The 27,571-nt window shown below is 48.1% G+C and overlaps 2 protein-coding genes across 2 annotated transcripts in view; one reads left to right on the top strand and one right to left on the bottom strand.

Moving 5' to 3' along the window:
* The window catches only part of SCN4B (sodium voltage-gated channel beta subunit 4), a 15,317-nt gene extending 11,245 nt beyond the window's left edge, over nt 1-4,072 (top strand). Inside the window, exon 5 of the mRNA XM_007196581.3 lies at nt 1,849-4,072. Coding sequence (XP_007196643.2) covers nt 1,849-1,942 — 94 coding nt within the window. The 3' untranslated portion in view covers nt 1,943-4,072. The remainder of the gene's footprint in view (nt 1-1,848) is intronic.
* Nucleotides 4,073-21,024: 16,952 nt separating this feature from the next.
* Nucleotides 21,025-27,571, bottom strand: part of TMPRSS4 (transmembrane serine protease 4) — a 38,067-nt gene continuing 31,520 nt past the window's right edge. The window contains exons 8-13 of the mRNA XM_007196580.2: nt 26,640-26,799; nt 25,408-25,574; nt 24,503-24,601; nt 24,175-24,317; nt 22,013-22,162; nt 21,025-21,600 (exon numbers count right to left, since the gene is read on the bottom strand). Coding sequence (XP_007196642.1) covers nt 21,589-21,600; nt 22,013-22,162; nt 24,175-24,317; nt 24,503-24,601; nt 25,408-25,574; nt 26,640-26,799 — 731 coding nt within the window. The 3' untranslated portion in view covers nt 21,025-21,588. The remainder of the gene's footprint in view (nt 21,601-22,012; nt 22,163-24,174; nt 24,318-24,502; nt 24,602-25,407; nt 25,575-26,639; nt 26,800-27,571) is intronic.

The following is a 27,571-nucleotide window of genomic DNA, read 5'->3' as shown; positions in this document are numbered from 1 at the left end:
GCCAGGTTGACTAGACCTTAGGTATAGAGATAGATAGATAGATAGATAGATGATACATAGACCCATCTGAATAGAGGTCTTTAGTGGTATGTCACAGGGCTCTGTTTATTCATTGTTATTATTAAGACTTGAACTACACTAGGAGTGATATAAGAAACCTAGCAACTATATTGGATGGAGAACAAAATTGAGATCTAGGAGGATCTTTTTTTTTTTTTTTTTTCAATTGAAGTATAGTTGATTTACAATGTTGTGTTAGTTTCTGGTGTATAGCAAAGTGACTTGGTTATACATACATACATATATATTCTTTTTCAGATTCTTTTCTATTATGGTTTATTACAAGATATTGAATGTAGTTCCCTGTGCTATACAGTAGGATCTTGTGGTTTATCTATTTTATATATAGTAGTTTATATCTGCTAATCTCAAACTCCTAATTTATCTCTCCCCCTTTGGTAACTGTAAGTTTTTTTTTTTGTATGCCTGTGAGTCTGTTTCTGTTTTGTAAATAAGTTCATTTGTATCATATTTTAGATTCCACGTATAAGTGATATCCTATGGTATTTGTCTTTCTCTTTCTGACTTACTTCACTTAGTATGATAATCTCTAGGTCCATCCATGTTGCTGCAAATGGCATTATTTCATTCTGTTTTTATGGCTGAGTAATATTCCATTGTATACATGTACCACATCTTCTTTATCCATTCATCTGTGGATGGACATTTGGGTTGCTTGCATGTCTTGGCTATTGTAAATAGTGCTGCTATGAACATCGGGGTTCATGTATCTTTTCAAATTAGAGTTTTCTTCAGATATATGCCCAGGAATAGGATTGCTGGATGATATGGCAACTCTATTTTTAGTTTAAAAAAACTAAACCTACGTACTGTTTTCCATAATGACTGCACCAATTTACATTCCCACCAGCAGTGTAGGAGGGTTCCCTTTTCTGGATCTAGGAGGATCTTAAGAGGCTGGAGCTATGGACTAAATCCTGCAAGATGAAATTGATGAGGACAAAATGTTAAGTCCTTCCTGAAGGCCTCAAACCCAGGTATAGAAGCCCAGGGTGAGGCTAAGATGTAGTTTAGCGACAACAGCGGTGGAAGAGACTTGGAGGTTTTCATGAGCTGAAAGGTGGGAGTGATGTAGCAGTCAGGTCTTCCCTGGAGAGCCCTGTGCAGACTGGGCACTGCTGTTGGGGGGCGTTATACTCAAACTGGGGCATGTCCAGCACAGAGTGGCCAGGGTGGTGATGCTCCTGGGGGGTGCCTTCCATCAACCATCCCTCCTTCCTACTGCCTTCTGCCCTGTCCCACCACCCCCTGGTCACTCCTGCTGTGCCCCTTCCGTCTCGTTCTTCTACCTCTGGTCACAGTGAGCTTCAGGAGGAAGGGCCTGTGGGGCCCTGGGTGAGGAGCGCTTTGCCCTTGGCACACTGCCCGCTGGCCTGTACCCTTCCCTTGGGTTGGCACAGCCGGACAATTGCCCCTCAGCACTGACCCCTAGGAACAGCGCCTGGTACCCTTGCCTTCTGCCACGTTGAGGTGACTGGGTGATGGTAGCCTTACTGAGACCTTCCTGGGGGTCAGGCACTGTTCCAAGGGCTCACTGACTCCTCCCAGCAATGCCATGAAGAAGGGGCCATCGTTATACACATTCTATAGGTGAGGATATGGAGGCAGAGAGGTTAGGCAACCTGGCCTCTGGCTACCATAGCTCTACAGAAGGCCAGGGAGAGGGTCCAGCGCTGGCCCAGGGCACCATGGCTCCTCCTCCACAATTTACCCATCACTTGGGTTCCTCCTCTCACCAGCACCCCCCTCTCTCCTCTCTCCTCTCAGGAAGGAGTGCCTCGTGAGTTCGTCAGGGAACGATAATACAGAGAATGGGTTACCTGGCTCCAAGGCAGAAGAGAAAGCACCAACAAAAGTGTGAGCCCTGCTTGGGGCCAAGCAGCCGCCGGGAGCCTCGCTTTCTAATGATGAAACTGATGCCTGAGCCGTGTCCGTGAACCCACGTGCCTGAGACATCTGCTGCTTGGCTCAAACTGTAGTCTTTCCAGGCGGGGAGAAACTGGGGTCCTGTCCAGCCTGCCCCACCCCCTCCCCTGCCAGGGCTCCCCAGGGACAAGGGCTGGCCAGGGGAGGGGCCCTGTGGAAGGTTCAGGAAAGGAAAGGAGGGGCTGGAGCGGTGTGGAGAGCCTGTCCCCCGACACCTGGTTAGATGGTCTCCTTCAGTGTCCCCACCCTGGACAGGGAACGCCTTGGTTTTCCTCCTGATGTCTCTTTGTGAGAGACTTGGGGGGTTGGTGAGGGCTGCCCCAGTAGCTGGACCCTGAGTGTGGAGGGCTAACCCTTTTACGGTGGGAGTGGCCAGAGGACTCTGTACAGGATCCGAGGGTGGGAGGCTGCTGGAGGCGTCCTACAGTGAGAGGCTTTGATGGATTCCTGTTGCCCCATGTCCCTCTAGAGAGGAACTCCCCTTTCCCCCCACCCCTGGGTGCCTGCCTGCCTGTCTTGGTTCTCCCCCCACCCCCAGACCCCATGCTGCTCAGAGTCTCTGAACCCTCCCGGGCTGCCACCTTGGTCTTTGGGGGGTCCTAGCCCACCTAGTCTGCTCCTCTGATCTCTGGGCCCTGAGGGCTCATGCAGGGGTCCCTCAGGCCTTCCCAGAGCACTGGGGCGCCACCTACACCTTTCCTAGTATTTCTCCTTGGGGGATCAGGGCTGCAGAGGTGGGCCTCTTGGCCACGGAATGCTCACCCCAGCCCTGCCAACTCTGGCTGCCCCTTCTCCTCGGCACAGCGGGACCATGGCCGCTGCTGGGAACTCCCAGCCCGCTCCGCCCTGCTCCTCTTCCCCTGAAGCAGCAGGTGGCGCCATCCTGCTTGAGGAGTTGCCCCTGGGCTCCTCCCGCTTCTCCCTGCCCAGGGGTGTTCATCTCCATCCCTGCGTCAAGGCTTGCCTTCACCTCGGGGACCCTGTTGCTTTGGATGAGAGGGCCCTTGGGTTTTCTGGCTGCTTCCTGCTCAGCTGTGCCCCGCTCTCACCCCGGGGTTGGGGAGGTGCAGGGAGAGAGTGCCCACGGTTTTCCTTTGCTTTTCCACGCACTGGTTTGCACACCCCTTGCGTGTGGGACTAGTCTGTGCCTTAGCTCCTGAGTCCTGGCTCACGCGGTCCCTCCCCGCTTCAGCCCCTGTGGAACAGCCAGCTCTGGTGGGCCTTGGTGAGGGGTCCCGCTGCCCTCACCCAGGGTCAGGCAGGGGACCAGGGAGCTGGAGTTGTGTCGTTAATAGCCCACTGGCCAGCGACTGAGTCTTGGAGGCGTCTGCCAAGTGCTCCCGTGGGCCCCTTACAGGCCATGTCATGGTATTGTCCCTGTGGGGTTGGGGAAGTGAGGGGGGGCTGGGGCTGTGATCATGGAGGAATCCGCTATCTGCTCCCACCCCCTCGCTCTCTTGTTGAATTTCTGACACTCTGTCCTCTGGGCCCCTGGGAGGGATGAGAAGGGAGTAGCCCCCTTTTCCAAAGTGTATGGGGACTGCCTGAGGACTCTCCCTGCCAAAGAGCAGCAGTGAGCGTCCCCAAGGGTGCAGGTTGGGAGAGGAGGAACAGGAGTGCCTGCAGGGCAGCCATGGCTGTGGCCTGTGACCCTCGCCCAGCCTGAGGGGCTTGCAGGGTCCCACTGAGATCTGCCTCTGTCCCTTGCGGCCTCCTCCACCCATCCTAGGCTCAGGTTCAGATTTTCCTGGCTTTGGGAGCAGACAGACAAGAGCCACCAGTCATTTGGGAAACTTCGTAGGCTGCCTTCACACAAAACTGCTTTCTTCTCCTTTCCCAGCGTTAGCATTTGGACGGGCAGAGTGTCTTGGGCTCCTCTTACTCCTTTGAGAGGAAGCCAAGGCGTACAGAGGGGTGGGGAGAGGAAGAGCATCATAGGCGGGTCATGCACATTCTCTGGGCTCATCTTTCCCTATCTATAAAATGGGTGTAATAATACCTACCTCACAGGACTGTTGTGAGGCTTGGCAAGTTTTGGTTGAAAAAATCTTTTTTGGCTTGGAAAGGGATCTAGGAGTCCAGGTATCATAATTGGAGGGATTGTTCCAAGTCTGTCCTGTCCTCATCTGTGTGTCCCATCCCCATAGTTCTCACACACACACACACACACACACACACGCACATGCACACGTACACACATTCTCTCTCTTTTCTGTCTCTCTCTTCCCACCCCTCCCCCTTGGAATTATTTTAGTCTTTGTAATGTTAGAACCCTGGCTCTGATGCTTAAAGTTTCCTGCCCATGGCTTTTGTTTGGTGGTTTTCAGTAGAGGTGATTGGGACTGCAGCGGGGACACTTTGGGCTGCCCCAGTGCCTGAGGGCTCTACTGGCATTTAGTGAAGGTGATGGCTAAGAATGCTAAACTTAGTCCCCACAACAAACACCGTCTTGCGCCAAGGCCGGGATCATACCCATGGAGAAACACTGGCATGAATTTGCCGTAGAAGATGTATGGGCAAAACCATCTTCCCAGGCAGATCCTCAGCAAGTGCAGGTCTCCAGGGGCTGGTGAGGGTGTTTTCAGGGCCTGTGGGCTAGAGAGAGCCATTCACAAAGTTGAACTTGGGAGCCCTGGACACGCGCAGCTGTGCTGACAGTAAGGTCAGGAGACCGTGGACGAAGTGTTTCCCAGCTCGCCGTCCTTGACCCCGCAGTGGGACCTGAGCATTCCAGGCCTTGCGATTCTCCCGGTGCAGGAATTGGGCATAAGGCAGCCAGAATGAACCTGGGGTGCTGGAGAGGTTGGGGAGAGGGGCTGGAGAGGTCGGGGAGAGGGGCTGGAGAGGTCGGGGAGAGGGGCCGGTAGAGCTCAGGGAGGGGTGTGAGAGCGAGCTCCTGAGATGCGGGCAGTTGAGGGTGTGCCTGGGTGGCGTGCATGTGTGGAAATGCGTGACTGTTGGGTGGGTGGGCCATGCATGGACGTCGGGGTGTATGGAGGTGTGTGTAAAGGCTGAGTGTGCCTGAGATGGGGGAGGTTCTGCACGTTTCAGGAGCCATCTTCCCTGGCCAGAGCTATATCCGCTGGGGCACCCAGAGGCTGAGAAAGGATAAGAGACAGAGGGGGAGATCAGCCGTGCTCCTGGGCTCCGTAACGCCGTGACTCCATCTCATTGTCACAGACAGCTGCCATCAGAGTGCTGGGGGGAGGGAGTGCCTGGAGGGGGCACTTCTCTGGGGAAAATCCTACAGCTTGCTTCACTTTACTTTGTCCCAGGTGGGAGTCCTCACCCTCCCACCTGATACACAGTGCTTTTGACTATCTTATGCATGGTTTATTCCTCTGCCTTGGGTGACAACAATACTCATAGTCAATTTCCTATGTAACTATAGATCAAAACAATGCAGCACAAACGGGCCTCGGGGGGCCTCCGATCTGCAGGTGCCTCCTGGGAGGCGCAGATGTGCACACACCCAGCACTGACTTGTGTTCAAGCACAGAATGAATGTGATCAGACTGTCTTGCCTTGACAACATGTTTTGCATTGTAGAGTTTTATCTAGCTTTGCCTTGGATGAAATAAAAATTATGTTTAATAGAAACGGTTTGGGGTTTCTATTTTTGGCTGACTGGAAGTTGGGGCCCAGTGTTATTACTTGCCAGTCAAGCCTCAGTCTCCTTGTGTCTGAAACGTTCCCTGCCTTGGTGAGATAACAGATGTAAAAAGTCTAAGGATGTCTGGCATATTCACAGGCATTCAGGTCGTATTAGTGCTAATAGTACTTCTTCTCTGGAGAAGCTGCAAAGATGGCCCTCTAATACTGGAATCGTTGCCAGGGCCCTCCCTGTACTGATGACCTTGGCAATGATTCTGGTACCACTAAATATCATCACACTCCCTTCCCCAGGCCCTTCCACCCCAGGTTAACATTTATACCCAGGTGAAATCTGTTTCAAATGTACAAGGTAAACCTTAAAGAGGAAAAGCACAAAACAATTTACTGACTGGCATATGCGGGCACACTGAGCCCTGCTTGGCTGGTCCCTCCAGCTTGCTGTTTTAGGGGACAAGCTATCTGGGGTGGGGTGGGGGAGGGAGGAAGTTTAAGCTTATATCCCAGGAATGACTCTACCCATGCACATTTCGTATTGTCCATCTTAAATCATTAACCAAGCACTCATGCCTTCTTTCCAGCTGCTGGGCACAAGGCCAGGCTGGGAAGGAATTAGGACTATATGCGTGTGTGTGTGTATGTGTGTGTGTGAGTGTGTGCTTATATTCATGGATTTTATCATACCACACTTTCTCACCATACCATATCCTTCTTTTCAATGGATTCACCTAAGACTGCATCTCAAAGGGTTTCAAACACTAAGTCCTCAAAGATCTTGTTAAAAGACTCTTCTTCCTCAGTCAAGGGCCCCAGCAACGCAGAAGTCTGTGAGGTCCTCAGTTTCAGCTGATGTCCCTGACAGCACTCTTTTCTGAGCCCTCAGCTAAAGTACCTGCTCTGTGCTCTCACCCTGAATGGACTCATCACCTGGATCCCCACGCTACCACTCACCTGTCTTCAGGTACTGCTTGTGGCCTGGGACCTCCTGCCACCTTCTCATCAGCTATAGACCTGTTGGATATTGAAGTTTCCTGGTCCATGTCTGAGTTTATAACACTCTTGGAATGCTGTTCATTGAATGTGCTGTTCTCCATGTAAGGATCAGTCCCAAGTCCCAGTTCTCCATGTAAGGATCAGTCCCAATGATAGGTTCCCATGATTGCTGTTTCATCCCTACTTCCTCTCCCCATTCAACTGTCATCATAATGGATAAACAATTGTGTCAAAACCACATTAGGAACTAGGACTGTCCTGGGCAAACCTGGACATACGGTCACCCTGTTAAGGCCATACTGACTCAACTAGGACAAAAATACACATAAATTAAGTGTTCTTAATTTGAGCTGGTAGCAGGCACAGAGACCAGATGGACTCTTCTGAACTAGATGCTCTGTTAGATGCTGGTATTACTAAAATGGGCTAAATATTGACCATACTCTCAGGGAGCTTATAGTCTCCTGTGATTGAAATAGAAAACTTTTAACACAATGCAGGTTTGTTTCTCACTTGTGGCTCTCCTGTCCAGGCTGCTTTCCACATCTCACTTGGAGGCGTTGCATCTTACTTCGTGGCTCTGCCCTCCTCTGGGTCCTTGGAGCCTTTTCCATGCAGGTGGTGGATGAGAAAGGTGAGAATGAAGATGGTGTGTTGGAAGGTTTATGGGCCAGGCCTGGAAGAGGACCACATCATTCTGCCCACATGCTCTTCCACAGGGAGGCTGGGAAATGTAGTTGCTGGGTGCCCAGGAGAAAGCAAAATGTGTTTTGGGGAACACAGAGCAGCCGGTGAGATGACAGGGGTTCAGGTAGCTGCAGGAGGTTCAGCTGCGGCCGCAGCCCCGATGGTGTGGTGGGAACCGGAGATGGGGGAGCAGGGCAGCAGGCAGCGTAAGCAAGGCCCCGATCCTGCGGGGCTTCCAGGCCATGCCAGAAGGTTCGCATTGTATTTTGTAGGCCATGGGGAGCCACTGGAAGATTTTAGCGGGGGAGAGACAGGACTGAGTTCGAGAGGGCAAGACAGGAGGCAGTGAGCGTTGTGCTGCTGATTTGGTTGCCCAGGCAAGAGATGGAGGCAGAAAAGGGATGGAGAGCAGTGCAAGGGTTGCGATAATCAGGGGAGTAGAATATACAGAGCTTGATTTTAGGGGGCTAGGAGAAGATGGTGCCAAGGATGGCTTCTAAGCTCCTCCTGCAGATGAGCGGGTACTTAGAGGTAAGTTTGCCCTGAAAGGGAGTGGAGGGGAACAGCGTATTGGGCGTAATGTGCATTTATGGAAGTGGTGAGTGTGCCCCCAGGATAGCAGAATAGTAGACAGTTGTAAATCAGAGTCTAGAACTTAGGAGTAAATGGTCTGTTCAGACCATGGGGAAGGTGGGCTCATCTAGGGAATCTTGGGCTCTGACACTCAGCGGCTGGTTGAAGGAAGGGGAGGCCATAAGGGTGCGATGAGGGCAAGGCCAAGTGATGTCTTTGAGGTCAAGGTAGCAAGGAATGTTAAGAACAGAGTGGCCATCGCTAAGTTAAGGATCAGTCCTTATGAAGGTCATTGGTGACCCCAGTGAGCCCAGCACAGTGGAAGGGGAGGGCCAGGTGGCAGAGGCAGGAGCGTGATTCCAGGGTGTGGAAGAGTCAGTGGGAGGCACTGGCGCATGAGGTTATAATTTCAGGTAACTTGGCTTTGAAGGACAGAAAAGGCATTGGCCCAGGTAGGAAGGAGGATGGATGGTTTTCTTCTTAAGATGGAAGAAATAAAAGCAGGGTTAAATGCCAGTGGGGAAGAGGTGGTGGAGAGGGAAAGCCTGCCTTAGCTGATAGGCAGCAAGAGTCCTTTTGGGTAGACCTGAGGGGATGGGACCCAGAGGCCAGGTGGGATGACTGGCTTTAGACAGGGGGTCAACCCTCTGCCACCATGACAGGGAAAGGAGGTCAGGTGGAAATAAAGGCTGGTAAACTGGTGTGTGGGGCGGTGGAGGGGTGCGGTGGGGGTGAGGCAAGAGATTGAGAGACTTTGCCTCATGATCTCTGGTTCCTACTAAGTTACCGGGTCACATCATTCGCAGAGCAGACTTGAGATTGAAGCCGGAGACAGCTCAGGACCCTCCCAATCCAGGGCCCCAGGCATCTGGCCAGTCCCTTCCCCACATCCTATTTGTACCTGTACACACTGTAACAGGAGCAGCACACATGGTGGGAGGGAGGGAGGGAGGTGTGCTCTCACAGCCCAGGGCTTAAGCAAAGCCCCCGACGTGCTAACAGGTAAGATGGAGGGTCCCCTTCCACTGCCTGAGTGCAAGTATGGAGAAGAACAATCCTGGATTTAGAATCCAGGGATCTGGGTTCAAGTTCTCACTCTATCATTTACCAGTAATCGCCTTGGGCACCACCTCACCTCTCTGAGCCTTGGTTCCGTAACCTGCAAATGGGGATGTTTATGCCTACCACTGGTGTTCTTGTGAGGATTGAAGGAGACTGTAGGTGTGAAATACTTCAAAAACTACAAAGTGCTGGCCGTAAATGTAAGTAGTTTCCAAGCCAGGTAAAGCTTCCACAAGCATCTCCATACTTAGAAAGGGCTGCCCAAGGCAAGGCCCCGTCGATGCATCGCCAGTGGGATGGAAGGCGAGCCCAGGTGTGGCCTTGTCGAGCACACCCTCGTGTTCCTGGTAAGGAGAGGCTGTCAGCGGAGTGGGGCAGACCTGGGAAGGGAGGGGTGTGTGTTGAGAAATGACTTCCCGGCAGACAGGATCATATTAACTGTGTAAAACCAAATTCCTGATCTCACCTCATTCCAACCTCGAAACTGCCCCTCCCAGTCTTCCTGATTCACCCAGTCATTCGGGCCCCAAACAGTAGACTCTACCATGACGCCTTAGTTTCTCTCACACCTGAATCCTTTTTACCAGCAAATCGCATCGGCTCTGTGTTCACAATACATCCTGAACTCTGTGACCTTTCACCACTGCCATCCCTGCAGTCACGGACAGGCCACCGATGGCTCTCGCCTGGTCTTCCTACTGTTGCCCGTGCCCTTAGTCTAGTCTCCAGAGCGATCCTTTTAAAACAAAATTAGATGATGTCATCTCTGTTTCCAGCTCAGACGGAGTCTTAGGGACCATTTACCCTTCTACTTCAAACAACTAAAAAACTGGGGAAGATATATGATATGGTGGTTTTCATCATAGGACAAAAGGGAGTGGAGGACGAAGGTTCCTGAGAGGGAGAAACAAATGAGCCCTTCTATTGGCCCAGTTTACTGCCTGGAGAGAACTTCCGGACCACAGTGTAGGGAGGGGGACCCAGGCTAAGCCCAGCATTGTCCCTGAGTTGATGAGAGGAGCTGAGAATCTGGGAAAACTAAGTGGGTTAGAATTTGTGGGTTTTCCTGAGTCTTCAGCTGAGTATTGATAGTTGGGTGTGTGAGGAAACTACCTGAGGCCAGGGAGAGAACAAGCAGAAAGGATTAGGGGAAACGCTTGCTGGAGCTGACACAAGGCGGTCTCTAATCTAGGGTCGATCTCACCCACTACTGAGGCGATATCCTTTGAACCTCCTTCCTTATCTGCCAGGAATCATGAAGTTTTCCACTCTAGTTGGTGGCCATGATCCTCTTCCTGGCCCTGTTAAGAGCTCCAGGGATTGTTCTAACCAGTCCTTTCTGGTGGTTCTTCCTCAACCTTAGGTGGCTTCCTCACACACATGGGTTGGTCAGATGCCAAAGACCTGAGGGCGCCGTCTACAGCTCTCTGGAACTTTCCCTCTGGAAAGTTCTCTCTTCTCCAGGACTTGGCAAGGTGAGCCCCATCTGCTTTGGCCCCCCTGGCTCCCACCTTCACCTCCTGGATTTCAGGAGGCTGCTAGCCTCTGCCTGAGCCCCCCTCCCTGTGCTCGGCAGTTGTAGGGCTCACTTCGTTTGTTTCTCCTTTCTCGGGGATCGCTGTCCTGTGCTGCCTGATGTCTTATGTCTGAAAACCATTCTGTGTATTTTTTCCCCCAGATTTTTAGTTGTTTCAGTTAGGAGAGTAAATCCATTTCCTCCCACTCCATCTCTGTCAGAAGAAATGCATGAAAGCTTATGATCACACAAAAACCTGTACAAAGATGTTTATAGAGATTTTATTTTGTCATTGCCATAAACAAGAAACAGTCTGACTGTCCTTCACCTGGTGAATGGATGAACAAACTGTCACATCCATACAGTGGAATACTCTTCAGTAATCAAAAGTTCCATATACTTTTGGATGGATGAATCTCAAGTGCATTACGCTAAGTGAAACAATTCAGACTTAAGAGGGCACCTACTCTATAGTTCCATTTAAATGACAGCCTGGAAGAAGCAAATCCATAGGGACAGAAAACAGATCAGTGGTTGCCAGTGGCTATAGGTGGGGGTGGGGAAGGCCACAAAGGGCAAGGGAGACTTTTGGGGGGTGATAGAGCTATGGTTGCGTGCTTGCACACATTTGTCAAAATTGGCAGAACTCTACACTAAAAACGGTGAAGTTTACTTTCTGTAAATGACATCTTAAAAAATGACAAAAAAATTAGATGATGTCACTCTTTTCCTCAGAACCTCCCAATTTGTCTTACTCATTCCTCACAATGGCCTAGAAGGCCTTACTGTTCTGATCCCTGTTGCCTCTTTGATATCTTCTTTTCCTAACACTCTCCTGCTGACTCATCCCGTGCTAGCATCATTGTTCTTGCTGTTCCTCAAACATTGGCCTCCTCCTGTCTCAGGACCTTTGCACATGCTGTTCCTGCACTAGACTACTCTTCCCCCAGATATCCACAGGTTTCATTGTCCTATTTCTTTTTTACTGGACACGTGCTGGCTTGCAGGATCTTAGTTCCCCAACCAGGGATCGAACCTGGGGCCCCAATAGTGAGATCGCCGAGTCCTAACCACTGGACCGCCAGGCAATTCCCCATCATTCTCCTATTTCAATCAGGTCTCTGCTGAAATGCCATCTCCTCAGAGAAGACTCCCCTGGCTATCTTACCTACAATAACATCTTCCACAGCTCAGATACTGTCTCCTTATCCTGCTTTATTTTTTTCAAAGCACAGACATATATTTGTTTACTTATTTATTGTATATCTTCTCTAACTAGGATGTAAACTCCATGGGAGCAGAGGCTGTGTCTATTCTCTGGGGAAAATCTAGACTTTCCCTTCTTTCCTTGAAGGAATGGGATCCTCAGAGGCCGGGGAGTACCCAGAGGCAGGGCAGCCCCATGGGGTTCAGAACGGACTGTGAGGTCAGCTGTCTGGGTCCCTGACTTCGCCAGGCAATGCATCTGTAGATGCCTTTCAGTTGGACCACAGGAAGGACAGGAGTTGTGGGCCCTGGATACTAAAATGTGGTCTGCAGACAAGCAGCATAAGCATCGCCAGGGAGCTTGTTAGAAATGCAGAATTTCAGGCTCTACCTCCAAGCTACTGAATCAGAATTTGCACTGAGACACATTTCCCAGGTGATTTCTGTGCAAGTTTGAGTCCTAGTCCAAACCCCATCCTTTCCCTGGGCACTGTCTGCAGGAGGGTGAGAAATGCCAGGGTTTGTCCTGCCCTTGATCTCCTCTTCTTTTGGGTGTCAAAGGGCCTTAAGCAGTGAGTGTGGAGGCCTGTGGGAGGATGCGAGGGAGACCCCAGCCCTGTGTAATCATGACTAAGGCAAGTACTGATCTGGTTCCTGAGTTGCTAGTCACCTTCCTACAACATAGTCACATCTTGTTACACTCCTGGAAGGCAGGTATAAAACCCCCTTTTACCAATGATAAAACCAAAGCATGGAGAAGTTAAAAATTTTCCCACAGACATGTAACTATTAGGTAGCAGAATTTAAATCCAGTAAAATTTGAAAAACAAACAAGTAGTCAACCATTTATGGATGTTCGTAAGTAGTAATAATAATAATGATAATCACTAACATATACTGAGTGCTTGCTGGACCAGGCCTGTCTCTTAGTACTTTGCATGTGTGTACTAAGTCATTTTGAGACAGGCTGGGTCCTCGGGCCTAGGACTCTTTACTGGGGTGCTTGCACCTGGACAATGGGGTCCTTGAGCAACAGAATACAAAGAAACTGTATGGGACTAAAAATAACTGCATGCATGTGCAGTTGGGGCAAAGTATGAACGATAAGATACAAAAAGGCCACAAACCAAATGCCACTTCCAAGGTGCCAGGAGCAAAAGCAGGGTACTACACAGTGTGGGCAGACCACCTAAGCCCCCCTCTGGCCCAACCCACAAATCTCCCCCCACGCTCACCCCATTTAAGGAACCAGCTTGCCACCCCTCCCCACCCCCCCACCCCCCAGCAGCGAGCAGGGGCACCTGTTACTTGTTTTTGCTCCCTAGTGCAGCAGCATGAGCCCCAATAAAGCCTTCCTGAATTCCTCATATGGCCTCTTATCAATTTCCAAGGACACAGGTTGGTAACAATTTAACCCTCACAGCAACCCTATGAGGGAAGAGCCATTATTATTAGTCCCATTTTACAGATGAGGAAATGGAGACACAGAGGTATTAAGTATTTGTATAGAAGAGAGTCTGGAAAGATACACATCCAACTGAGATCAGTGGTTGCCTCTGATGAGGGGGATTGGGGATTGGGCTGGAAATTGAAGATGAAACTTTAACTCGTTATTTATTTATTTATATAAATTCATTTATTTATGGCTGCGTTGGGTCTTCGTTGCTATGTGCGGGCTTTCTCTAGTTGTGGCGAGCAGGGGCTATTCTTCGTTGCAGTGCGCGGGCTTCTCATTGCGGTGGCATCTCTTGTTGTGGAGCACGGGCTCTAGGAGCGCGGGCTTCAGTAGTTGTGGCTCACGGGCTCTAGAGCTCAGGCTCAGTAGTCGTGGCGCATGGGCTTAGTTACTCCACGGCATGTGGGATCTTCACAGACCAGGGCTCGAACCCGTGTCCCCTGCATTGGCAGGCGGATTCTTAACCACTGTGCCACCAGGGAAGCCCCATTATTTATTTTTAAAAAATTTTTATTTATTTTTTTAATGAAGTATAGTTGATTTACAATGTTATGTTAATTTCTGCTGTACAGCAAAGTGATTCAGTTATACATAAACATGCACTCTTTTTTATATTCTTTTCCATTATGGTTTATCACAGGATTAAAAAAAATTTTTTTATTTACTTATTTTGGCTGCACCAGGTCTTAGCTGTGGCATGTGGGATCTTTAGTTGCGGCATGCAGACTTCTTAGTTGCGGCATGTGGACTCTTAGTTGCGACATGCATGCGGGATCTAGTTCCCCCACCAGGGATCAAACCCGGGCCCCCTGCATCGGTAGCACAGAGTCTTGCCCACTGGACCACCAGGGAAGTCCCTATCACAGGGTACTGAATATAGTTCCCTGTGCTATACAGTAGGACTTTGTTGTTTATCCATTCTATTTATAATAGTTTGCGTCTGCTAATCCCAAACCTCCCACTCCATCCCTCCTCCTCCACCCCCCCGCCCCACCTTGGCAACGGCAAATCTGTTCTCTATGTCTGTTTAACTCTTTAACTCTTCAGTGTTGTTGGAATTTTTATAACTATGTAATACATTCGTAATAAACACACACACACAGTTTTGAGTCAAGGTGTGCTGGCCTCTAAAGCCCAGATTCTTTTCTCCTCACTACAACGTCATCACACGTCTCTCCTTTTAACTTCTCATTCTGTCCTTCTCTCTCACTCTGTTCTCTGAACGCAGGGCTTCTTCCTGTCCCTTCCTTTGTAATTGCTGTTCCCTCTAACTACGCTCGCCTCCTGGAATGCGTACAGCCTATTTGGTCTCCAGCTCTATTTCAGACGTCACTGTCCCTGGCATTTGCACACACCTGTATTACAGCGCTTCCCACTCCATCCTTAAATTCTCCCCTGAGCTCCCCTACCACGCTACCGGGCTGGGCTGCGTCTCACCCGCCTCCGGGTGCCTCTCCCAGTTCCCGGCCCACGTTCGCACTCAGCGCTCCATCGTGGTCCCTGTAATGGCTTGCTTTTAGGTGGGGACCTTCTCGTGGAGATAGCTCTGGACTGGATCTGGGAGCACCAGACCAGTACTCCTGCGTCAGGCTCATCTTTCTGGGATTCAGTTCCCTTCCTTCCTTGTGGGAAGGAGGCGGGTCTTTTCTCCCACCAACCCCCTCACTACACCCTCCCTTCCGGAGATGGTGAGGGTCAGCTGTGAGAGTCTCCGTGTTAGTCACGTTACAACTTCCTGGTTCTCTTTTGATCCCTCCGCCCCCTTTCTGTGGAACCACCTGTACTCTGAGTGTCGAGTGCAAAGGTCGGCCCATCTCCGCACAAATCCAGGTCGTAGGGGCTTCCCTGGCGGCGCAGTGGTTGAAAATCTGCCTGCCAATACGGGGGACATGGGTTCGAGCCCTGGTCTGGGAAGATCCCACATGCCGCGGAGCAACTAGGCCCGTTAACCACAGCTACTGAGCTTGCGCGTCTGGAGCCTGTGCTTCGCAACAAGAGAGGCCGCGACAGTGAGAGGCCCGCTCACCGCGATGAAGAGTGGTCCCCGCTTGCCACAACTAGAGAAAGCCCTCGCACAGAAACGAAGACACAACACAGCCAAAAAAAAAAAAAAAAAAAAATCCAGGTCGTAAAAAGCACAGGCACTTTCAGGTTAGCTGCTGAATGTCACCCTAAAACATTCTATGTGTATGTACATGTGTCTGTGTGCATATATATTATATATTTTTCATTATCCTTCTATTTTAAGTAATTTTTTCCTTATAATTTCTGCTTTGACCTATGAATTATTTAGAAGTGCTGTTAACATCACTTATGCATTTTACATTAAAAAAATTATTGTTTGCTGTTGTCTCATAACTTAATAGCATTGCAGTCAGAGAGCTTAATCGGTTTGATAGTCTTAGACCAGGTTTCTTAGAAAACTTAAGCTGTCTAAATTAAACTTAATCTTAACGCTTTATTATGGGGTTCAATCCCAGGGAAGCAGGCGTTAGGGGGAAAGGGCTGCGAGGCAGGGAAAGAGAGAAAGGTGATGTGATAGGGAACTGACCACAGCTGGCTCAGCAACACGCAGCTGTTTGCTGAATCACAGGGACTGTCTCTGGGGAGCTAGGGCTTCTCTGAATAATTTCATTTTGGGGAAGAAGGTAGAATAATTTATCTGCTGGCTCCCTCCTGTCTCCTGTTTCCCATTATTCAACATTTATCCCAAAGACAATAATTTCCATGTTTTGTTAGTCTTTTCAGGGAGCCCTGGGGAAGCAGAGCCTTGTGGGTACAGTCTGCTGGCTCTGGGTGCTGGTGGGTACAATGAAGACCACCCAAGCCAAAGCCCAGCCCTGGCCCCAGGGGAGATGGAGACCGATGTGGTGTTAGGAGAAGAGGTGGTGGCAGTTACCAGGACTTTGGAACCAGGGGAATGAAAGGGGCCAGTACTGGGGCCACCCAGGGAAGGAAGCCAGGCCAGGGACTGTATCCTGGGGGTGAGTGGATGGGGAATGCAGGCAAGGCTGATCAGAAATTGATGGGAGCACAAAACTGGGTGTATCCATACTGCTTTTGAAATGGGTTGAGACTTACTTATGGACTAGTATGTAGTTAATTTTTTTTATAAATGTGCTTGAGAAGGATGCTTATTTTCTAAGTATTGTGTGCAAGTTTCTACACATGTCTATTAATCAAGCATATGAAGTATGTTGTTTAATTGTCTATACTAATATTTTACCTGTTTGCCCTAACAATCATGGAGAGAAGTGTGCTAAAAGTTTGCTCTATGATGGTGGATTTACCAATATCTCCTTGTAGTTCTAGCAGTTTTTGAGGCTATTTTAAAACTGTGTTTATATAAGTTTAAAAAACCTATTTACTGAGAAAAAATTCAGATATACAGAAAAGTAGAAAAATAATAAATATCCATCACCTAGATTTTGTACTTCTTGACATTTTGCTATCTTAGCTTCAACTGTTTTTTTTCCCCTGAACTATAACTTGTGTTATTTTACCCCAAATACTTCTGCATGCATCTCTAAAAATTAAGGATATTTTTTCTTAAGTATAGTATTATAATGAAATTCACATTTCCTTGTTGTCATCCAATACCCAAATCGTATTTCCCCAGTTAGCCCTTAGCACAAATGTCTTTTCCTGCCAATTGGTTCAAGTCAGGATCCAATCAAGGTCCACACCCTGTATGTGGTTGTTACCCTCTTAAGTCTTTAGAATGTCCCACCTTCTGGTTTCGTCTGTTAGCTTCCAAATGGTGTCATTTAGCTTATTCCTCTAATTCTTATATTTCCTATAAACTGGAAATTAGATGTAAACTTTTGGGTTAAGCATGTTTGATAAGTTGCCTTTAAGTGATGCAACATGAGGTGTACTTCATCTTCACGTTGGTAGGCACATAATATCTGGTTATTCCAGCATAGTGCATAGGTGATGACAGCCTGATCCCTTGATTTTAAAGTTAAGTTTTCCTCTCGAGATTAGCAAGGAATCCAGAGGGTGATACTTGGGCATTATGCAAATATCCTGTTATCCATCAACCTTTCACTTAATGGTTTTAGCATCCATTGATCCTTGCTTGAGTGAATTATTTCATTAGAAGATGCAAAAAAAATGATTTTCTATCATTCATCTATATCAATTAGCTATATTTTTCTGTAAAGAGACCTTTCCCTCACCACCTTGAGCCATCTTGTTACCTGGAAGTAGATTTCTACGGCAAAGCAGAATAATGCTTAATTTTTTTCTCTTTAAATATTATTTCAGAATAAAGACTTGGTGTGATAGGTAACTCCTGTGGTGACAAAGGGATTGCGTTGTTGTTTTTTTTCATTTCTTTTTTCTTATTGTTTACAAGTTTTAACTTACTATACCTTCCTGGTGAAAATTGAAGCTTTTATGACTATGTAGTGACTCTCTTTATCCTAAAAATAGTTTTTTCTTTTTGTCCTAAATCCCTATTTAAAAAAATACTATATAGCTTCCCCAGCTTAAATTTGGTTATGTGCTTGCTTTCTATGTCTTTTTTTATCTTTTTGCTTTTAATGATCTGTAACTTAACATTTTGGGTGTGTCTTTTATAAATAACATGTAGCTTGATTTTATATTTTTATCCATTTTGCCTATCTTTATGTACCAGTTGGTGACTTTAACATTTATTGTAATTATTGATATGTTTGTTTTTAGCATCCTATTTTGTATATTTTATTTGTTCCATTTTCTATGCTTTCCTTCCTTTTAGCTCTCCTTCTCCTTCTTTTGAGATTGTTTGATATTTTGTTTATTTTTCCTTAATCTATTTCTTGTTTTGATTGTTTTGAAGTTAAAAACTTTATTTCCATTCTTTTGGTGGTTACTCTTTTGACCACTTAGAATATGTATGGTCAAGCCACTCAAGATGGCTGTTCTCTTGCTCTCTGTACATCCCCTGCCCGACCAGTGCCTGCTTCACTTATACCCTGCTCACATGACTGACCTTCCTACATACTTGCCCCAGACCCCAGCTAGTAATTGTTCTTATCCAAAGGGGTGGTGCGGGTTGTGCCCCTCTGGTGGTTTCCCTGGTAACTAATGTGCCAATCTGACCTCAATTCCCCCTATAACTGGCAATTTCCCCTCCCCCCGGGGGCAAAGCCTGCTGCCATGTCCTGCCTGCCATCTGCTGCACACAGTGGGGTGTTGCTCCAGAACTTTGCTTCAGACATGTTAGCTCCCCCATCCATGAAACCATTAATGTCTCTGTCACTGACTCTGGGCTCTTTCTTTGGTCTTAAAACAGGGCAAGTACAGGCCTTGTAGGCCTGCAGGATGCAGCCCAACAGAATATAATACATACACTTTATGTATCATAACTTTAATCAATATTTAAAACCCCCTCTTGAGAAAAGTTAAGAACTTCAGAGTATTTTAACTCCAACTAGCCTCTCCTGACTTATACACTATTGTTATTCTGTATTTTGATTAGACTTTTAAAAATTAACCCACAAAATAGATGTTATTGTTATTTTATGTTGACAAAATTTGTTTAGATTTATCTACATTTTTACCAATTGCATTCTTTACTATTCCTTCTTGCATCTCAGTTTTTCTTTTTAGCATCATTTTCCCTCTCCCTAAAGTATATACTTTAAATGTTCCTTTAGAGAAGGAACATTGTTGGTAATAAACTCTCAGTTTTTGTTTTCCTAAAAATACCTTTCTTTTTCTTGAAAGATAGTTTTGTAGTATTCACAATTCTTGGTTGACTGTTATCTCTTGGCACACTGAAGATACAATTCCACTGTCTTCTATCTTTTTTATGCTGTGGGGAAGTCTGCTGTTAGTCTGATTGTGGTACATTTGTGGTATTGTAAGTGGTCTGGGTTTTCTCTCTAGCTGCTTTAAAGTGTTTCTTTTCATCTTTGGTGTTATGAAGACTCACTATAATATGCCTAGGTGAAGATTTACTTTAATGTTTCCACCTTGGTTGTATGGGTATACACTATGGTGGCATATGCTGTATCTGTGGATTCTTGCCTTTAATTAGTTCTAGATATTCTCAGCTGTTAAGTTTTGGGATATTGTTTCCCTTTCATTCTTTCTGTTCTCTCCCTCTGGGGCTCTAACTGGATATATTAGACCTTATCATTCTAGCCTCCATTATTCATAGCCTTGTTTTCATATTTTAAAGTCTTCTTATCTCTTTCTGCTAAAAACTGACACTGAAAAATGAAATAAGCCAGGCACAAAAAGATAAGTACTATATGATTCCACTTATATGAGTAGTCAAATTTGTAGAGACAGGAAGTAGAATGGCGACTGCCAGAGGCTGGGTTATGGGAGAAATAGGGTTATTATTTAATATGTACAGAGTGTCAGTTTGGCAAGGTGAAAACTATTCTGGAGATGAATGGTGGTGATGGATGTACAACAGTGTGAATGTCAAAACCATTAAACTGTATACTTAGAAGTGGTTAAGATGGTAAATTTTATGTTGTGTGTATTTTACCACAATTAAAAAAAATTTTAATGTGGAAAAATATCCATTTTTAATTTATATAAATATTTTATAAATTATTACCATATTGGAGGCCCTATAGTGTGGTAGTTTATAGCATGAACTCTGGAGTCAGAATGCTCATGTTGAACTTACCAGTATGTAACCTCAGGCAAGGTACTAAATCTCATTATGCTTAGTTTTCTTATCCTTAAAATGGGGATAAGAACAGTACCTATCTCATAGGTTTGTGTGAGTATTAAGTGAATCCATACATGAAGAAGCACTTAGAATAGTGTCCAGTACATAGAAATACTCTATTACTTATTATTATAGATAATTCTAACACCTAAAGTCCTTGAGATTCTATTTTCTGTTTTTGAAAACAGAAAACCATGGTGGTTTTTATTTTTTAAAATGTTGGCCAATCTTTGTGAGCTCATGTTTGGAGGATCTCTGTCTGGGAATCCTGAGGCTCTAAATTTGGGATGTTTTCCTCCTTCATTAGATGCCACCTGGGACCACATTTACCCCATTCAATTGTCTCTGCTCCATGTGGGAATCCCAGGTTCAGCTTCCCTACCTGCAGTGAGTCTGGGTTTAGTTCTGATCTCAGCCTTAGTGTAGGTCTTTGTCCCAGGGCAACCCAAGATATTAGTTAGCTATTACTCCCAGATATCCACCTTAGTTTCAGCTCACAATTCTGATGGTTTTGTTTTATTTTGATTTTTTTGGCCTTTGAGGATTTCTATTATTTACTAAGAACGTAGGAAGCCATTAACAAGTATATTTTATGTAGGATTTGACCCAACTATAGCAAGAGGGTCCTCAGGATACCTGGGCCTCCATACAGCTGCCAGAGAAGTCCATGGGTCTTACTTCTTTGACCATTTTGAGTGCAGGAACTTATTCATGCTAATATCCTCAGAACCCAGCTTGGAGACCATCTCATTCCTGGCAGGTGATAAATGACTTTTTAAAAATGAATGATAAAAATAAAAAAATAAAAAAAAATAAATAAAATGAATGATAAAAACCACACCCAGCATTCTCCAGGTAGAAGTTAGGACTTAGAGGTACAATACCTCTTTCCAGCCACTTAGGGAGCCATGATTTAATGTCAGCCTTGAATGCCCAAATCCTCTCTCTCCCCAGTCCTAGGTTATCTCTGGCCTGTGGCTGATATCAGGGCAGGAAGGAAGGGGAGGAAGACAATGGGACAAGGCCTGTGTGGAAAGCACACTCACTGACCCTGGCTTCCCCAGTCGGCTGTTCACTGTTGCCCTCACCCATCAGCTCTGGTCCCCATGTCTCCTTTTCTTCCACTTTGAGAATAATTGTCTCCCCTAGACCTTTTCCTACCCAGGCCAAAGAATAAAGACCATAGTTCAATAGTCCTAGCTCAGCTCTTTTCAACAGCCCAGTCAGCCTATGTCAAAGACTTCATGTACCAGTTTAATAAACAGTGGCCACAGAGGTAACAATAAAAACAATAGTAAGAAACAGTGTTTGTGCTAACAGCAGGACAGCTCATTTTCCATTATAACTGATTTCTTGTTCAGGTGGGCTTGGGGATGGGTGGGGAAGGAGAGAGTTTGCTCAGACCCTTTCGTGCCTCTCTCCAGCCCTTGGTGATCCGGGCTCTCAGAAGAGCATCTGTTTCCATTCGGTAGAGTAGAAGGTTCCTTCTTGGCTTAGCAATGCCTTCTGAGACCTCAGCCTGGAAGCTGGCTTGTTCAGTGGGCTGTGTCTCTCCCACCTTGGGATGCTGGGAGCATCAGAGGCAGCTGAGCTGGGGCTGCTGACTTCCTGGGTGCCTGTGGGCTGTGGGGTCTCTTACAGGAATGGAGGTCCTTTGCTGCACCAAGATATGCTGAGGGTGTGGGCAGAGATGTGTGCCCAAGGGGGCTCTTGCTCTGTGCCTGACTTCTGGGGGATCCCCAGGTGGGCGGGGGGGGGGGGGGGAAGCAGTTGCCAGCACTGCAGGGGGCAGCAGCATCATGGATCAGACTAGAATAAGAGAGACCAACAAAGAAATCAGATGATTGGAAACTGGACAAAATGGTGTCATGCAAAATTAATCTCCTTTTCTGAAGCTTTTTGCTCACCTCTCTACCCTCTAGAGGCCTTTCCACCCACCTTCTTATCAGAATCAGTTCTCTGGAAAATGTCTGATAGTCTCATTCTGCCAGAGAACAGAGAATGGTAAAGCTGGGGGTGTTCCACACTCTTTGTATTTAATGGGAATCTCTGATCTAAGGAATTTCATAACAGTGGCATCCCAGGTTGTCACTTGCTGGGAAAGAAGATTGTTGGGGATGTAAGGGGGTATCTCAGAGGCATGAAGCCACTAAGAATGGTTTGGTACCCTCAGAGGAGAGGAAGGGAGGGAGGGCACAACAGGTAGAGCAAACATGCTTACCTTCCGGACATTGTAGATCCAGTTGAGATAGGCTGTGGCCTTGGTGTACACTCCCGGGGTACTCGGCTCCCCACAGCCATGGCCCCAGCTCACGATGCCCACTACTTGCCACCGGTCAGAGAGATACATCAGAGGCCCACCGCTGTCACCCTGTGAGAGGCCAGAGCAGGGGCTGCTGGAGAGGGCAGGCAGGGCGGGGGTGGAGGGGTGGGCTTCTCCTTCCTCCCCTGTCTGCATTGGCCCATCTGTATCCTGCTCTCCAGAGCGCTCTGCTGTTCCACCCCCACCCCTTGTGCTCATGTAGTTCTTGCAGCCTGCAATGCCCTTCCCTTTGGGGCAAAAGGGTTCTGGGGTCAAGTAAGTTGTGGGTGTGCTCTTAGCCCTCTCTCGGAGATACACAACTTGGGCTCTAAGGGGTTCTGTGGTAAGGGAGCCTGATTATCTTTGTTTTTTTTTTTTTTTAAACCACTGTCGGTTTTATTTTTTTAATTTACTTTTTAATTAATTAATTAATTTTTGGCTGCGTTGGGTCTTCGTTACTGCGTGCGGGCTTTCTCTAGTTGCGGCGAGCAGGGGCTACTCTTCATTGTGGTGCGTGGGCTTCTCATTGCAGTGGCTTCTCATTGTGGAGCACGGGCTCTAGGTGTGTGGGCTTCAGTAGTTGTGGCACGCGGGCTCAGTAGTTGTGGCTCGCGGGCTCTAGAGCGCAGGCTCAGTAGTTGTGGCGCATGGGCTTAGTTGCTCTGCGGCATGTGGGATCCTCCCAGACCAGGGCTCGAACCCGTGTCCCCTGCATTGGCAGGCAGATTCTTAACCGCTGCGCCACCAGGGAAGCCCTGTGATTATCTTTGTTTAACCGAGTAGTTCCCAGATTTATTGAACCACTTCAGGACCTATTTCATGTCAGCCACTGTTCTAGACAATTGGGATTCAATCAATGAAAAGAAGATCCCTGCGCTAAGGGAACTTGGAATCACATGGAGAAACAGAGAGAGAGAGAGACAGAGAGAGACAGAGAGACAGAGAGAGAGAGGGTGAGGGGGAAACAAGCAAACAACAAAACAGACAAGGAAATGTCAGATAGTGAAAAGTGCACTTATTTGGGTGTCCTTCTTACCAGCTCTTATAGCCCCTGGGGCTTCTTGCCTCAGAACCCGATAACTCTATAGCTGAACTGCCTGTTTATTCACCACCCCCCCAACTGTGAGCTCCCTGAGGGAAGTCGCTGTCCCCAAAGTTCAGCATTTACCTGACATCAAGTCATCAAGAGGCTAAGAGATGCCTCGTGAGTGAAGGAATTTAATGACTGAGAAGCGGGTGGGAGTAGGGTTTGGGGTTTTAATGAAAATGGTTCAGAAAATCCTCTGGGTGGGTATGTGAGAATATATTCAGGGATTGGTCAGTGGGATGGGCTGAGGGGACGGTGCACCAGGGCTCATCCAGCATGAGATGGGTTTTCTCTAATGTAGTTCAGCAGCTTGAGGACAGCTGTAGAGAAAACAGACCTGGGGTTCCTGCCCTCTAGGGGCTCATACTCTTTTAAATGATAGGAAGTAAGAGCGGGTGGGGAGGGCTTCCCTGGTGGCGCAGTGGTTAAGAATTCGCCTGCCCATGCAGGGGACACGGGTTCGAGCCCTGGTTGTGGAAGATCCCTCATGCCGCAGAGCAACTAAGCCCGTGCACCACAACTACTGAGCTTGTGCTCTAGAGCCCGTGAGCCACAACTACTGAGCCCATGTGCCACAACTACTGAAGCCCGTGCGCCTAGAGCCCGTTCTCTGCAACAAGAGAAGCCACGACAATGAGAAGTCCGTGCACTGTCTCCGCAACTAGAGAAAGCCCGCGCACAGCAATGAGGACCCAACATAGCCAAAAAAAAAAAAAAAAAAAAGAGCGGTTGGGGAGTGTAACATCATCTTTGCATGTGAAATATACATTTGAAATCTTTCTGCTTCTATCTATCTATCCATCCATCTATCCATCTGTCCTTATATCTTTATCTGACTATAGTCCTTCCCTCCCTCTCCTCCTTCCTCCCTTCATCACATACTGAGTGCCCACCATATGCAAGACTTCATGGGGGGCATTCATCCTCTGAGCTTTTTCTTCAGGGCAGATATCCCCTATCTCTATAATTCCCTCATGATCCTTGGAGGCCCCACCTGGCAGGTGTCCACATGGCCCTCCGGGATGCCTGCACACAGCATCTTCTCGGTGACCTCCCCCTGGTACGCATCCTCTGCATTGCACCGAGTGCTGTCAATGAGGTGGACAGATGCCTGCAGCAGTATGTCAGATATCTTCCCTGGAGGTTGAAAACACACTCACATACCCATTCTTGCCTTCAACCCCCAGCCCAGGATATTCTCTGGGTTGCCTGGTACCTTGGTGCTTGGACCTCCAGGATGGGTTTTTCTAAAGGATGGTCCTCCTTCCCATCACTTTTGGGAGGTGCTCACTTAGTCCTGTGGTTCTGAGCCTGGGACTTACCTCCGTTCTGTTCTGTAAAGCCCCATCCGCTGACCCAGAGTGGGGTGGCTGGAGTGAGTTCCTCGTCAGAGAAGGGCAGGCAGATGGGCCTGACTGTGCCTACCAGGAGCAAAGAGGAAGAGGGGACCCAAGGTTCAGGAGAGCCTGGCAGCTAAGCCCTCTGTAAGTGTTGACACCACGGTTTCTATAACATACATTTCATGGGATGTTAATAGAAGTGGCATGAAAAAAAGGTTCTGTGGTCAAATAAGTTTAGAAAATGTGATTAAACAAAATAAAACAAATTGCTTAAAAAATTAAAAAAACTTCTCATATCATTAATATACTAATATGCTCCAGGAAGAGAGCTATAGTATAAAAATGTTTTCCAAACTTATATGAGAATGGAACCCTTTTTTACCCAAGGGACCAGTGTCCTGTGGAAGCTACCATTGGAAATGCTGATCTAAATACTACCCAATGTAAACATGAGTCATGGAACAGAGCTGTTCAAAGAATCTATGGGCTGACTTAACAGTAATGAGTCCCTGCCCCTGGAGGAGAGCAAATGGGCCCAATGACCCCTTGGCAGGGAGATTGTGCAGGCTCTTGCCATTGGTCAGGGTGGAGGATGGATTAGGTCATCTTTTAGGTCCCTCACAACTCCAAGATTGGATGAATCTGTGATTCTCACTTGAGGTGCTCCACGGGGAGAAAACAGACCTCAGAAGAATCTGGCAGGGGTGGGGTCGGGTGTCAGCTGATAGCTCAAGGAGGCCTCATGGCTTCCATGATGTTAGGCCGATACATTTGCAAGAAACAATAGGCAAACTGAGGTCTTGAGAAGAGAAGTGATGTGCCCAAGGCCGCTTAGTGGATGAGCTAGTGGCGGGGTTGGAGTTCTGTTCCCAGGTGGCAGCTCTCACCGGAGAATGTGAGCGGGAGCTGCAGCTTCACGAGGGCAATGTCCTGCTCTTTGGGGGACGTGATGTTGGGCTCAGTGATGAAGATCTTGGCCACAGGCAGGGAGGGGAAGTTGCCCATTTTGTCTGAGCCGGCCATCACCTTCCAGTTGGACACATCGAGATGCTTCCTGGGGACGGAGACAGTGCGGTTCAGGTCTGAGCCAAGCATGAGGAGGCTTTGCCAGAGGCTGGGTCCCCAGGGCCCTGGGGAGTGGGGTGTTGGATGCCGCTGCCTTGGGAGGTAATGATGGTGAGGGCAGGGGTGGTGGAGAAGGGGCAGTCTGAGGGATCGCAGGTCAGATTCTAAAGGAGAATTTGATCCTTTTCCCTGGTGAAACCTGCCCAAAGAAACTTCTAACTGGAGGGCTGGGGAAGGGGCTGTTCCCAGTGCCTGAGCTCTGGGTCCTGACACTGTCTCCTCCAGCGCTTTTTACTGGCCGTGTTACTCATGTGGTACTTGCACTGTGGTCCGTTCCATTGTGTACTTGTCTTCCTCCCGACACCAGACACAGCTGAGTGTGCAGGAGTCATTTTCCAGGGAAAGGTTTATAGCTTTTGTCAGATTCTCCGAAAAGGTTAAAAATCACAGACCTGCACCGTGTGCTCCTCCAAGGCAGTGATGGAGTCTGATGCATGAGGGTACATAGTACCTAGTAGGTACTCATAGGTGTTGAATGAATGAACGAATGAATGAATGAATGAAGGTGAAGAGGACCTGGAGCGGTCTTTCCCCAGAGGTATGGGCAGTCCTGTCTCTACTGGCCTGTAAGAGAATCTATCCTGTTTTTTTTAAGTTTCTGAATATAATGAGGGAGTGGCAGTGACTCTAGACCTGGAACCCCTTCCTGGAAGACTGGCAAAAAGGGAGAGAGTTCTCAGGACTCCAGGCAGATGAGAAGAGCTTTTGTGCAGTGAATGATATGGGGGTAGAGTGAGGACACTGGGTACCTGGTGGCTTTCCACCTGGAAGGAAAGAGGTCAGCCTTGGTGACCAGCTCTGCTCAGACCCCCAAGGCCTAACAAAGGACATCATGTCCAGTGTCTCACTGTGGTGGCCACACCCTGGTGCATGGTCTTTAGGGGGAGGGGTGGGGTGGGGGAGGGCATTGGAAAACAAGTTGGGAGACAGGGGACCCAGGCACTCAGGCCCCTCTGTGGCTCTGAGCCCCGAGGCGCCCTCGTGTGGGCCTTACCGGAAGCAGTGGGCTGCCGTGAGGATCCAGTGCGGGTCCAGGACGCTCCCTCCACAGATGTGTCGTTTGTCATACTGGATGCTGACCTGCCAAGGCCAAGAATCCACAGAGGCCATCTCCCCACCCACCACCCGAGGGACCTTCAGGCTCTCTCCGCAGGCTGGACTCAGTAGGAAGGAGGGAGAAAGCAGGAGTCAGACTCTTGCGAGTGGGGACTGCCTCCCCTTAGAGCCCCCAGTCTATCCTGAGCAGGGCCCTTAGGACTGGGACTGGGGGTTGGGTTGGGGTGCGAGGACCACGCCAATTTTGAATTATTCACAGGGAGATATTGAGTGTCCCAGACCACAGGCTTTCCCCCAATCTCCCTCTCCTTTTTTTTTTTTTTTCAGCTTTGTTTGAGTTTAGGAGTTGATATTGTGAACATGGGCGTGTCCATTCTGCTGGGCGTTCATGACCTTCAAACTAAACAGGGACACAGAATTATGAAAGTCCTGCCCAAAGGGCTGTCCCCAGCTCCTCCCACTGAGTAACAGTAAACAGACGCCCACAGGCTGCTTTGGGATTAGAGAGTGGGAAGAAAGTTCCAGAAATGGATCTTCCCATCCTTAACTCACCTTTCTCCAAGTCCCTTCCCCCTGCTGAGAGAGTCTCCCAATTTGACATCCTGTTCCCTCTTTCACATCCCACTCTCCTGGCTCTCACATCTGACTCGCAAACTCTTAAAAAAATCTCCAGTTCCACCTCCCCGTCCTGTTCTCAGCCTCTCCAATCCTTCTGGCAGTCGCTGCCACAGTGGTGGTTCTAAGGGGGAAAGGCTACCACCCTTTCTGGGCCTATGCCCGGTAGGGGCTTTTCAAATACCATCTAATTCCAGACACTGTTTTCTACATGTCACCTCACTCCCCCACTCAAAGCCCCTCAGCATCCCCCTT

The sequence above is a fragment of the Balaenoptera acutorostrata genome, chromosome 9 (assembly GCF_949987535.1).
Source record: "Balaenoptera acutorostrata chromosome 9, mBalAcu1.1, whole genome shotgun sequence".
NCBI lineage: Eukaryota > Metazoa > Chordata > Mammalia > Artiodactyla > Balaenopteridae > Balaenoptera > Balaenoptera acutorostrata.
The sequence above is the reverse complement of the archived record's forward strand: the minus strand, read 5'-3'. Positions and strand labels throughout refer to the sequence as shown.